Source organism: Staurois parvus, unplaced genomic scaffold (assembly GCF_062004578.1).
Source record: "Staurois parvus isolate SC_StPar_1 unplaced genomic scaffold, SC_StPar_1.0 ptg000157l, whole genome shotgun sequence".
In the NCBI taxonomy this organism is placed as follows: Eukaryota; Metazoa; Chordata; class Amphibia; order Anura; family Ranidae; genus Staurois; species Staurois parvus.
Window position 1 is genome coordinate 7954707 of NW_028317953.1, and position 14028 is coordinate 7968734.

General features: G+C 41.4%; 1 protein-coding gene across 1 annotated transcript in view; it reads right to left on the reverse strand.

Annotated features, from left to right (window-relative positions):
- TTC39C (tetratricopeptide repeat domain 39C) overlaps positions 1–14028 on the reverse strand; it is a 149993-nt gene that overhangs the window by 46046 nt on the left and 89919 nt on the right. The window contains exon 3 of the mRNA XM_089675733.1: positions 11062–11187. Within this exon, the coding sequence (XP_089531859.1) occupies positions 11062–11187 (126 nt within the window). The remainder of the gene's footprint in view (positions 1–11061; positions 11188–14028) is intronic.

Genomic DNA, 14028 nt, shown 5'->3' on the forward strand with positions numbered 1-14028 from the left:
GCCTTCTCGTCCGACATCAGTACCTGACCTCACAAATGCTCTTCTGGAAGAATGGTCAAACATTCCCATAAACACACTTCTAAACCTTGTGGAAGATTTGAAGCTGCAAAGGGTGGGCCAACTCAATATTGAACCCTATGGACTAAGACTGGGATACCATTAAAGTTCATGTGCATGTAAAGGCAGGCATCCCAATACTTTTGGCAATATAGTGTATATAGAACCAGTGTATAGTGTGTATATATAAGCAAATAGTTTTGTTTTTATTTTAAACAATTCATTCAGAGACTATCTAGACCAGTGGTTCTTAACCTTGTTGGAGGTACTGAACCCCACCAGTTTCATATGCGCATTCACCGAACTTAATTGGAAAAATAAAATATGATTTTTAAAATTCAAAACATAGGTATATATTTAGGTATATATTTATACATAGGTGCACAAAATGAACAAAACCGTTAAGAACAAAGAACAAAACCATTAAAACATGATTTTCACACAAAAACAAAAACATAATAATGAATATTTACTGCACGAATCATCGTGTGGGTCTTCACCTCCGCCGAACCCGCGAGACTGACTCACCGAACCCCTGGGGTTCGATCGAACCCAGGTTAAGAACCACTGATCTAGACCAAGCAGCACCAATTCAGAAACTGAGCCTCTCATTCAACAAGGAAACATTGGATACTGGCAAAGGAGCACATACACGCTTTTGAAACCAAGAATGTAACAGGGTGTAGGCCACACACCAATGATGTCACTAATTCATAAAAGCGTAAAAGCGTTACTGAACCACAGACAGCAAACAGCATGTCCCGAGCTCTAAAGATGGACGGTTCCCAGGTGGGGACACGCTGTATGCGGTCTGTGGTTCAATAAAGCTTTTATGAAATCATGAAGTCATCATTGTGTAGCCTGTACTCTGTTACTTCATTCAGAGAATTCCATAAATCTATCAGTAGGTCTAAAGCTGGGTATACACTAGTAGAATTTTAGAATTTTTTTCAACATTTTTAATTGTAAAAACATTCCTTTTTTTATAATCATTAGTGGGTCAAATCGACATTTGTTTTCAACCACAGGGATAATAAAATTCGAAGGAGTAAGAATTTTCCTTGAACGTACAAATTTCTAACGGTGTATGTGGTTTTTGTGCAGTAAATTACATTCAATCCAAAATGGAAGGTTAAAAGCAAACCAAATCTTGAACTAATTTAGAGTGATTCTTGAATAGAATATACTGAGAATTTTCATATGAATGTTTGTACGAATTTTCTGAAAGATGAGTGTGAGGGAGTTAAGGGGTTATCCTTTATATTAGTGGCCAAATCTGAGTTTGTTTTACTTTAAAGGCTAACTCCACCTTTAACTCCACGTGTTACGCCGATATTTAGTGCAGTGGAATAACGTCCTTACCAGGATGTCTCCAACTTACAAGCTGACCTCAATACACTGTTTAATTGACCAACTATGTGGCAAATGAGGTTTAATGTTGATAAATGTAAGGTGGCTTTGGGGGTAAGAATATGCATGCATCACACATACTAGGGGGGGTACAACTGGGGGAATCAATGGTGGAGAAGGATCTGGGAGTTCTGGTAGATCACAAGCTAAATAATGGCATGCAATGCCAAGCTGCGGTTTCTAAAGCCAGCAAAATCCTCTCTTGCATTAAAAGAGGTATAGACTCCAGAGAGAGAGATATCATATTACCTCTGTAAAAATCATTAGTAAGACTTCATCTGGAATATGCAGGGAACTGTACAAAGTGTAGAGAAGGGCAACCAAACTGATAAGAGGCATGGAGGAGATCAGCTATGAGGAAAGATTAGAGGAACTGAATTTATTCTCTCTTGAAAAGAGGAGATTAAGGGGGGATATGATCAACATGTATAAATAGAGGTTATCACAGAGGACAAGGGGGCATGCTTTAAGTCTGGAGGAAAAGAGATTTAATCTCAAAATACATAAAGGTTTCTTCGCAGTAAGAGCTGTGAAAATGTGGAATAGACTTCCTCAAAAGTTGGTTCTGGCCAGCCCAGTAGGTTGCTTTAAAAAAGGTCTGGATTCTTTCCTAGATACACATAATATATCTGGATACCAACATTTATAGGTAAAGTTGATCCAGGGAATATCTGATTGCCTAATCCCACCTCACCGTGACAACATTCGGGGATTCTTCTCCTCCACATTCGCTATCACTTTCAAAAGCACTGTGGCTGTGTGGGGCTCAGTCAGCACAGTTGTGTTGTTCATTCACAGAGTTCCTTCTGCCACTACAGCAGACAGACTTCCTAGTTCTCAATGGAATACGAGTGTAGCTATCAGAGCACTCATAGTACATTGACACTTCTTCCAGATCTCCAACTGAAAGCCCGTACAGAGGTACAGGCAGAAAGCTGGAGGAAGAGTCTGCAGGAGCCTGATTTTGCACCTGTAATCCACTGATTGCATTAACAATGTTTTGAAGGCTCCTGTGAAAATAAATGCACATTATTCTCCTGCATGAAGAAAATGTTATGGGCGCATGACCACTCCCACATTCAAGTTTGCAGGTTCAGGACCTTCCATCTAGAATGACAGGGTAGTGTAGCAAAGCAGAAAGGTGATTGTTCAGACTATCCCTCCCATCTTCTGATTCTCACACATATGCTACTGTTCTACAGGCACTGATTACATGAAACAGTTTCCCTGCAAAACAGAGGGGAAGAGTTTTCACTACACGGGGGAATCTATTCTCTATGCACCTGACTGCAGTAATCGCCTTCCATCTTTTCTGTTGGTGGACAGAAACTCCCTTCATTAAAATTTCTACTAAGACAAGTCCAGGGGCATACCACCAAGTTCCCATCCAAGATCATCTGTCTGTTATAATCAGATCCTTTCATGGCAGCAGCAACAGCAGTACTTGTGCAAGTGTAGCCCAGCATGGCAGCAGTGCCAGATGTGTGCTCTTTTAAAGGTCAAAGTTCTGTACCGCAAGACGGAGAAGAGAGCGAGATAGGACAAGAACATTAGTGAGACAGACTGAAATCTTCAATCCATATCTTGGGGGAGGAAAAGAGATATTCCGGGCAGATATTTTAAAATAATGGTAGTGCTCGGTAATTCTGAATAATTTGCTAATTTAATCCATAATTTGAAACAGTCTGGTGCACAGAGATGAATGGCTAAACACATCTTCCCTTTGCAGTGCAAACTATGTTTCTTTCAGGTCATTTGCATAGTAGACATGTACTGCTGGAAGACAAAGTCACACAGCCAGTGAATGCAGAGCAGTAGCACATGCCAGGGAAGTAGAAGGCAGGTAAAGCTTGTAACAATGGTACTCTTAGCCTTGCCCTGCACAGAGGTTTCCAGCTCATGGGACAACATCCTCAGTGTCGGCAGACAGGGTGATTATCACTGTGGTTGGTTACCTCTTACACACAAAGAACAGAAACATGCACCATTCACTGTAGCTGTTTTAGCGATTCTGGTAAGTAAATGTCTTTGACACCCACTACCATGCCATATAGCAGGGGTGTCAAACTGGAGGTCCTCCAGCTGTTGCGAAACTACAAGTCCCATCATGCCTCTGCCTTTGGGAATCATACTTGTAACTGTCAATCTTGCAATGCCTCATGGAACTTGTAGTTTGGTAACAGCTGGAGGGCCACCAGTTTGACACCTGTGCCATATAGGAATGAGATAATATTTGAAATATTGTAACATTCTTTAAAGAGGTAAGGATTCTGAGTCATTTTTAGAGCATTTAGAGAATCAGCTTAATGATTTTTAAATATGGTTTAATAAGAAAAGCAAATTGGTGCAAGAAAAATATTTACAGAAAAATGTATTACAAAAAATAAACAGTACAGATGTACCTAAAGAGGATCTTCACCCTCCTCATCCACTTTCCCTCATTGCACTCCTACGTCCTCCACTCTCACAATTGGACATCATTGTTTTCATTTCAAATCCTTTTATTAAGTGTTCTTGCATGGCAAGACCACTTACTGTTATCTCACATATATATTCTTATTATTATAGCCAAATTTACCACCCTAACTCCTCCCACAATTTTTACACTACATAGACAGTAATATACCGAAACGTGCGGATTGTTCCCGATTGGTGTGCTATTACTTTGTAGAACGTTTCGCCGAATGGTTCACGAAATATCGGCATTTTTGTGGTGAAATTGGTCCCATAGGAATGAATGGCGCAATGTTCAAAGCTAGAGTGTGAGCTGAAAAATCACCCAGTTACTCCGCCTACTCCAGTTGTAGACTACTGGTGGAGGCAAGAACACTTCACACAATTTCCCCAGAAATTGTAGCTTTTCTAGTTCTCAGAACCCTTCTCAACACCACCAGGATCCTTGCATAGTTAAGAATGACATCCAAGTCACCTATAGCCTCCTGGGGTATTATTATTATACAGTATTTATAAAGCGCCAAAAGGTTTGCTCAGCGCTCTACATTATAGTGGGGGACAGTACATGAGACAATACAGTAACAGAACAATACACGAGGCGTTCGAGGGCCCTGCTCTTTTGAGCTTACAATCTAGGAGGAAGTGTCTGTGGGGGATGGAGCGGTAGGAGGAGTGGAGGAGATTGGCTGTTAGGTGAGGGTGGGGTAGGCTTCCCTGAAGAGATGGGTTTTCAGGGTGCGCCTAAAGGTGAGGAGGGTAGGTGACAGTCTGATGGATTGGGGTAGTGAGTTCCAGAGGATGGGGGAAGTCCTGGAGAAGTCCTGCAGTCAGGTGTGGAGGAGGAGACTAGGGAGCTAGAAAGTAGGAGGTCTTGTGAGGAGCAAAGAGTACGGTTTGGGTGGTATTTGGGTATCAGGTCGGTGAGGTAGTTTGGGGCAGTGTTATGAATGGCTTTGTATGTCAATGTTAGTAGTTTGAATTTAATGCGTTGGGCAATCGGAAGCCAGTGGAGGGAATGACAGAGGGGGGTGGCAGAAGCAGAGCAGTTGGTAAGGTGGATGAGTCTGGCTGCTGAGTTCAGGATAGACTGGAGCGGGGATAGCCTGTGTTGGGGTAGGCCGGTGAGAAGGGCGTTGCATTAGTCCAGACGTGAGATAATAAGGGAGTGTACGAGTTGTTTAGGAACGTGGGGTTAGGAACGTACGTATTCTGGAGATGTTGCGGAGGTGGAGCCTGCATTAGTTTGCCAGCGATTGACATCATGCATCTCAGGAGGCCTCATGGTATTTTATAGTCCCTGCACTATTGAGTGTCATCAGGGAGCAGGCTGTCTCTTAGGAGTTTTAGCCGGTGTCCCCCTGATAATACACAGCGGCATAAGTGTGTCTTAAAGCCAGCCCTCTGATGACACACATATGCTGGCCCCCTAGTGACATAAGTAAAGAAAATGGCAGAATGGGACCTGGCATTCGGTGGCAAATTGCAGCAGCACAATGCTGGATCCGACAGATGTGCTAGTACATATTTGGAGGACAACCCAGCAAGTTTTGCTTGGTCTTTGGTCCCAGCAGAATCCAATTCACTGCAGAGTTAAGTCTGATATCTCATAGAGTCACTGGACTTCAGAATGAATGTCAGCATTTTCTTAGTAGTTTCAATAGAACATCAAGAGCTCGTGAGATGCAAATGCAGCCATGGTTTCTGGTCCCTAAGGAGGGTGTGTTCAGAAAAGACATAACCAATCAAAAGGTGTGAAGAACGGGTGGTAAAAGTGTTAAAACATTTTAAGGGACATATTTTTAAATACATTCATACTGTAATAGTACCAGGTTTTACAGTCCAGTAATTAATGTATTATTGCATAGCTTGAAATCACAATTTGAGAGATATTTCAGATGCATATGCAATATCTTTTAGGACATTGTTAAAGATTAGCCTTCTGTACATTATGGCATAGTCCTGTTTGGTCTTGAACTGATGGTAATCTGTTAGGGTCCAATAACACCAGGTGTGGTGGGACTGCATTGGGCGGCTATTCCAGCACAGTCCCACCGCACCCCCACTGCAAGTCTAGGCAATATGCCTTGTCTCCAGAGTGGCCAGTTCACACCACTGCATTGTGTTGGTGTGCAGGTGGTGTATGCTGGAAAAAAGTAGTTTTTCCAGTGCAGTGCAGGTCAACGCACACTGGCCGATGAAATGTCACTATGTCCGCTTAAAAAAGAAAGTGAACAGTGTGCTGCACCCGGGTTTGGCGCATGAACACTGTGCTGGTCCGGCCAGACCACACCACACACCAGCCTCTGCATTGTAACATAGTAGCTGGTGTGAATGGACTGTTATACATTTGTGTAAACACTTGGTATTAACATAGCACAACCATAGCCTTAATTGTGGAAATGGTATTAAACTTAGTTCTGGACAGATCATCTATAAATTAGTATAGATCACTAACCCCAGTCCAATAGATGTGTATAAGTCATATAACAGACAGGCATTTTACAACAGATATTGGGCCTAGATTCATAATCATCCTGCTAGTGGGTTTTACGGCATCCAATTATTCATTTACGACTGCGCTTATTCCAATACTTAGATGTGCTGGCCGCATTTGTTTTTTGGGGGTTTTTTTACTCATAGATCCTGCTAGCAAGTCTGGTGATTATCAACCTTCTTTAACAGATCAAGCTGTCCAGCAAAAGTGGCAGTTAGAGGGTTAAAAACCCATTTAACACGGTCAGGGGTGTTAACAATGGTCAGCTTTTTATAAAATTAGTTAAAAACTTTATCCTGAAGGAAACACAACCTGTTTCTGTAACTGCTTAAAATGATTCCAAAAGGTTACTTTTTTTTTTGGACAATAACAAAACATGTCTATACTTACCTACTGTGTGCAGTGGTTTTGCACAGAGCATCCTGGATCCGACAGGAAGGAGTCTCCCCGCAGGCTCTCATGTCCCCTCCTTCCTAGCAGCTTGCTATGGAGGCATCCGCTGCTCCATGTGTCCATTCACACACGGAGCCATGGCTTGGTCCCGCCCTCCCTCTTCTCATTGGCTGACTGGCTGTGATTGCCAGCAGGGGGAGCCAATAGCTCTCATTTGCTGCCTCAGCCAATGAGAAGGCAGATACCCGGGACAGACAAGGCTGTCATTCACATCACTGGATCATAATGAGGCTCAGTTAAGTAATGAGGGGGCTGGGGGAGCTGCTGCACAAAGAAGGTTTTTTATCTTTATGTATAGAATGCATGAGGGGAAAAACCTTCAGCCTTTACAACCACTTTAAGGTGAAGCTAAACTCCAGGAGCTCCTTCACCGACAGCTGAAATCTTCTCCCCGGGCTTCCTCCAGGTTGCAATCTTTGGCCATGCCGAGATGTGCTTTAGATTAATTATCTTGGCACTGTAGCTCAGTGTACAGTGTGAACAGGCAGGTAAGAAACTTTAAAGAATAAGTTCACCTTTGGGAACATGCTACGTTTTGACGTTTTTTTAGAGTGGAACATGTAACATGTTCCTGATCCTGCAGCCACCACCTGCTGCCCCCCCTCCCTATGACAGAGCAATGGAGAGAAGTTCCCCATACTAGTTGTTACTTTTCAAAAATAGCGCGGCGGTGCAAGACTCCGCCCACATGGCTGCGCTATTCATTCACAGTCCTCTGTGAATGAATGGACTACAGGTCCCGACAGCCTTAGAGGCTCTCAGCTTGTAGTCCTCAATAAACTACCTGCTGTGAGCACTGTGGTACTTCATTGATTCTTCCTGTCAGAAGTATCGGTTTGCTCGTACGGGATGTATGGGATGTACGAACTAGCAGATACATTAACAGTCGGCAGGAGACCTGCATGGTATCAGTGATCTGCTGAACGCTGGTGCAATGCTTTAGAGGCTACTAGCACAAAAAATAATAAATGCACCTCAGGTGTAAACGAGCCCTTGGGCCTACATTTATTAGTCATTTATATAAGATCCTTTTATGTCCATCTAACACTACCCTCTACACAAGTTAACAATGCTGCTCTCCAAGGGTGGCTATGTTACTCCTACATAGAGTGAAGTGGTGAGTGTAGCCAACTGCAAATAGGAAGTGTTACTGGTTGGACCACCAGATGAAAAAAAAGCTTAAAAAAAAAAAAAAAAAAAAGAAGAAGGTGTTTAGTGGTCCATCAGCAAGAACTCCTTAGTGCTTGGGACAGACATTAGATGTGCACCCCGTCATCACTCTTGCTCATTCAAACCTTCTGTGCACAGGATGGGGGATGGTCGAGTACTGAGATGTTTTTTGCTGACAGGCCATGCATGGTCTACACATATGGAGCGGAAAAGGAGCACATTTTTTTACCAACTGAGCAGTGTAATGTAATGTGCTGAGCTAGGGATCCTGGAACGCATAGGAGGTTTTGTGGGAAAAGTGCAGAAATAAAAAAGAACCCTTTAAGCTTCTAGAATGGTTTTGTTCACCTGTTTAAACATAAAAGTTGGAATGAAGCTCTTTTTATTCCTCTTCCTATCACTTCTGAATAGGCTGTCGTGCAAAAGAAGCTCCTGCACCTATTTGGGCGACAAGCTTCATGTGATATTTTCATGAGCATTTTCCTGTGATTTAAACATGTTTTAATCATCTTACTATCATAGCCTTATCCCACTGCGTTTCGGGTGCAATTAGAAATGAATGGCACTCAAACACGCATGGCTTTTTATTGCGACTTGGAATCCCGAAACACTAGGTGTTAACGGGGCCTTACATTTAAGGAATGCTATGAATGATAATTTTCACATTTGCTTCTGCTCTAAACTAAAGTGACAAGCCATCAAATGGCTGGTGTCATAACTGATCACAGATCACGTGGAGGCTAAGATGGCAGCTTCCTTGGGTGTAAAGAATGAGGGTTTAGTTCTGCTTTAAGATTGAAAATACTACTGAACAAAGGATAGCAGTACATCAAAAAGAGTACGAAGGTCAGCTAAGGACTTTCAACCTTGAAAATTCTGCTACATATGCATAATAAACCGGCTTTTTGCAACTATTAAAAACCTGGCTTTTAGTAGATGTTTAACAACAAGTAGCATTTGAAAAATAAACCGTATTTACATTCCAGTCTATTCATACTAGCAAAAATTCACCCACTTCTTGAACAGGTATTAGCATAAAATGGCAGCTTTAAAAATATAAAGCATGAATTACTGTGTTACTAAAGTATATGATATCCGTTTTGTGTGCAACACATTTTGTAAGGGTATGACCTTAAAAAAAAGGTAATTAAAGCTGACCTTTACCCATAATAACGTGATAAAAAATAATATTCTTGAGCAACAACTATACATTCCACATTAATAATTATGCTACCAATATTAGTGTGTGCTGTAAACTGCCTCCAGCATTGTTTCGGTTTCTTCCTCCCGGAGGCAACCATTTTTGTTGAAACCCAGAGCCTCTGAGCAGCAGTAAATCTTTAGACTGTCAGCAGATCGGCCTCTACATTTTTGGCACAGTGCCAAAAAATAGAGAGTAACTGAGAATGTGCAGAGCAGGGTGAGAAAGTGCATAACTGGATTTTATATAGCATAGACAATAATTTTTAATGTTTTACATAGTTATACCTGCAAACGGGGCCAGTCATCTAGCAGGACTTCTCCACTTTAATATGAAAAGTGATGGTTGAAAGTGAGCCATTTTGGGCAAAGTAACAGGTTTACTTTTGGGCGCATAAGTAGCAATCTGAAAAATACCCGTTACTTTCAGGGGAAGTACATAACACTCTCTTTGCTTTCCTATAATGCAGCATTTTAGTGGTCAGCTACCATGCCCAAGTGCTGTCACTGAAATTGGACAGCTTCTCTATTAAGGTCTATAGCAGAGGTCTTCAAACTGTGGCATGGGGGCCATGTGGCCCTGCTCGCTTTTATCTGATGCTTGGGGACTTATTCCATCCAATAACATGTCACATAATTCCTGTCAGTGAAACCAACAATAAGGCACAATTTCTTTCACTGACGCCAACGATGGGGAACAAGTCCTCCCACTGACACCAACAATGGGGCACTATTCCTCCCACTGACACCAATGATGGGGAACAAGTCCTCCCACTGACACCAACAATGGGGCACTATTCCTCCCACTGACACCAACAATGGGGCACTATTCCTCCTACTGACACCAACAACGGGGCACTATTCCTCCTACTGACACCAACAATGGGGCACTATTCCTCCCACTGACGCCAACAATGGGGCACTATTCCTCCCACTGACACCAACAATGGGGCACTATTCCTCCCACTGACACCAACAATGGGGCACTATTCCTCCCACTGACACCAACAATGGGGCACTATTCCTCCCACTGACACTAAAAATGGGGCACTATTCCTCCCACTGACACCAACAATGGGACACTATTCCTCCTACTGACACCAACAATGGGGCACTATTCCTCCCACTGACACCAATAATGGAGCACTATTCCTCCCACTGACACCAACGATGGGGCACTATTCCTCCCACTGACACCAACGATGGGGCACTATTGATCCCACTGACATCAATGATGAGGCACTATTCCTCCCACTGACATCAACGATGAGGCACTATTTCTCCCACCTACACCAACGATGGGGTACTATTCCTTTCAATGATACCAACGATGGGGCACTATTCCTTCTACCTACACCAACGATGGGGTACTATTCCTCCCACCTACACCAACGATGGGGTACTATTCCTTTCAATGATAGAAACGATGGGGCACTATTTCTCCCCCCATACCAACGGTAGGGTGCTATTCCTTCTACCTATACCAATTATGGGGCATTATTTCACCAAATGACACCAAAGATAGAGTATTGTTTACTTCTGCTGGGCACCAGTACATTTCCTACTCCCAGTGGCCACAGTCTAACCCCCTAAAGTCTGAAAGACCTTAAACTGGCCCTGTGTTTAGAATGTTTGGAGATCCCTTTTCTACAGAGAAAAGGCAAACCAGTGAAGTCAAGAGGACAGAAAATCTGTCTGACCTGACATAGGCCTTAGGTCTTAGATGATTTGAGGTCTGTAACGGGTAGTGGGTAAAATGTAGCTCTATCATAGTTAAAACAACTGTTACTCTTTACAATAATCAAAATCATAGCCATACTTACATTTTTCTTGATCTTGTTTTTGATAGTTTCTATCACACCTTCATCACTTTCACATAATTTTTCTGTCATTTTCAAGTCATCACACGCCACTTGCATTTTTTCCTCCTCAAAAGTCATCATTGCATTCTAAAAAAAGGAAAGGAAACATGGACATGCAACATCTTATTCAAAGCTAGATACGTGTATCATTTCACACATACACAAATCACAATTAAATATTATCAGTAAAACATTAATATGCAACTTTTAAAAGTGGGATCTTGAAACACATGATATTACTGAAGCACAAGGCTGTAATCAGTGTATGCTTGGGAATACCTTCCTGCTCATAATGACCATCGTGCTGAACATTTTTAAGCCAGCATTTTTTCAGCCACTGGACCCTCTAAAAGTACACGAAATCTCGAAGCACCCCAGATTAAAATCTAAGAACATAAATGTCATACTATGTCCGTGCTAAAATTAAAGGGGAACCTCACTCTCTCAATCAACATTGACTATTTTGAATCCTCATGCTGCTATCATTAGTATATAGATATACTTTCCTATCACATTTACTTTTTTAAACTTTATTTTTTTTGCTTCTTTTAGTTACTTCCTGGTTTCCATGCCTAGACCAATGATATAATACATCCCAGGAGTCTTTGGGGGGGGACGGATTTTAAGCTAAGCACACCCTCCTGCCTGTATGACTCAGCTAAGGGCAGATGGATTCAAGGAAGTAAATACTAAAAGAATTATCTGCCCTTACTCAAGATGGCCATAGCCTGAAATGCTAGGGGGCGTTTTTTTTGGTGATGTCTCAGCACAATAAAGCATTGAGACATAGAAAGATAGAAAAGTCACGGCAGAAAAAGACGGAGTCTGCCCGTTTTTTTTTTTTTGGGGGGGGGGGGTTTGTTAACTTTTTTGTCTGAGTATAGATCTATGCTTGTCCAACGCATATTTGAAGCTATTTACGGTTGACTGGCTCACTACTTCTGCTGGAAGTTTATTGCAGAGTTCCGCATAAATGAGTACACCCCAACATATTTGTCAGAAAACTGTTATCTTCCTTTCAGAATCAACATTTTCTATGGGACACTATACTACAAAATACTGCCACAAATATGGGCAATTGATTGCAAACAAGATTTGTTCATTTGTACACAAAAAAGTATTTTTTCTAACAAATTAATTCAAGAGCATCTTGCAAAAGTGAATACACTCCAATGAAAGTCTTAGGAGCAAAGCTACATTTTAGACAACAAAATCCTAATTAACAAGAATTCAACTACAAGTGAGTCCAATTATTAAACAGGTGTCCAGCAGACAATTGATTATAGAAGGGCGTTACTTAACAAAGAAAACCCTTTCCCATTTCATGCTGGCAGCAATGGCACCACATGGAAGAGAAATGTCACAAGGCCCGAGAAAAGAATATAATTTCTTTACACAAGAAAGATGAAGGCTACAAGAAGATTTACAAAGCAAAGATTTACAAAGCTTTACTTATCAGTCAGAATACTGTAGCAAAAGTGATACAAAAAGTTTACAAATATGGAACTGCAACCACCTCACAGAGACGTCCAGGCTGTCCACGGAAGTTAAAACCTTGACAAGAGTGTCTTCTGATTAGGAGGGTTAAAGAAAATCGCCATACAAGTTTACTGCAGGTAGCTAAAGAAGTAGAAAGCCAAATTGGGATGATGGTTTCCTGTGACACAATACGATGTACATTGCTGAGGAATGGCATGCATAGGTGTCGTCCACGAAGGAAGTCTCTCCTAAAGGCCATGCACAAAAAAGCCTGCCTAGAATTTTCCAGGGCCCATGCTGAAAGAAAAAGACTACTGGAACTCTGTACTCCAAAGTGATGATACCAAGATAGATGTTTTTGGAACTGATGGCTTCAAAACTATATGGCGTCTCAAAAGGTGAGGAGTACAAAGAAAAATGCATGGTGCCTACAGCGAAATATGGTGCTGGCAGTATCCTTCTGTAGGGCTGCATGAGTGCTACTGGTGTCGGGGAGCTGCATTTCATTGGTGGTATCATGAATTCACAGATGTACTACTCTATATTGAAAGATAAGATGTTAACATCACTCCGTGCCCTTGGTCATCGTGCATTTTTCCACCATGACAATGATCCAAAACACACACACATCTAAGGCCACTGTTGCATTTCTGAAGAAGAACAGGGTGTAAGTGATTCAGTGGCCAAATATATCTCCTAATCTGAACACAAACAAACACCTATGGGGAATTCTGAAGAGACAAGTTGAGCATCACTCTCCATCCAGGATCTAAAAAATGTCGTTCTTGAAGAATGGAAAAAGACAGATGTTGCAATGTCACCAACTTCTTAATTCCATGCCTAGAAGACTTGGTGCTGTCTTAAAAAATCACAGAGGTCATACAAAATACTAGATGGAGTAGTTTTTGCTGTGGGGTGTATTCATTTTTGCATCAATTAGAGTAAACTGAAACTTTTGTAATCTAAGTTATATTATTAACCTTACTTTCATGTAACGAGCAAACAAATGGTCTGTAAAACTCAGCTTTGTCAAAATTTTGGAAATTGTCCGTGTGTTCATTGAGATATTGATTAAAACCTTACTTTTAAAAAGGGGTGTACTCATTTATGCTGAGCACTGTGTAATTATATATATATATATATATATATATATATATATATATATATATATTACACATACACACACACTATATTTACAAAAGTATTGGGACGCCTGCCTTTACAGGCACATGAATGTTAATGGCATATATATATATATATATATATATACATACACACACACACACATACACACACACACTATATTACCAAAAGTAGGTAGAGGACTTCATAGTGATATTCCTTTTACATACACTATGGTGTCCTTTTATGACACACAGAATAGCTGCAATTCAGAGGATCACAGCTATTCTCTGGTCATTCACAGTTTATGACACCCAGGAGAATATG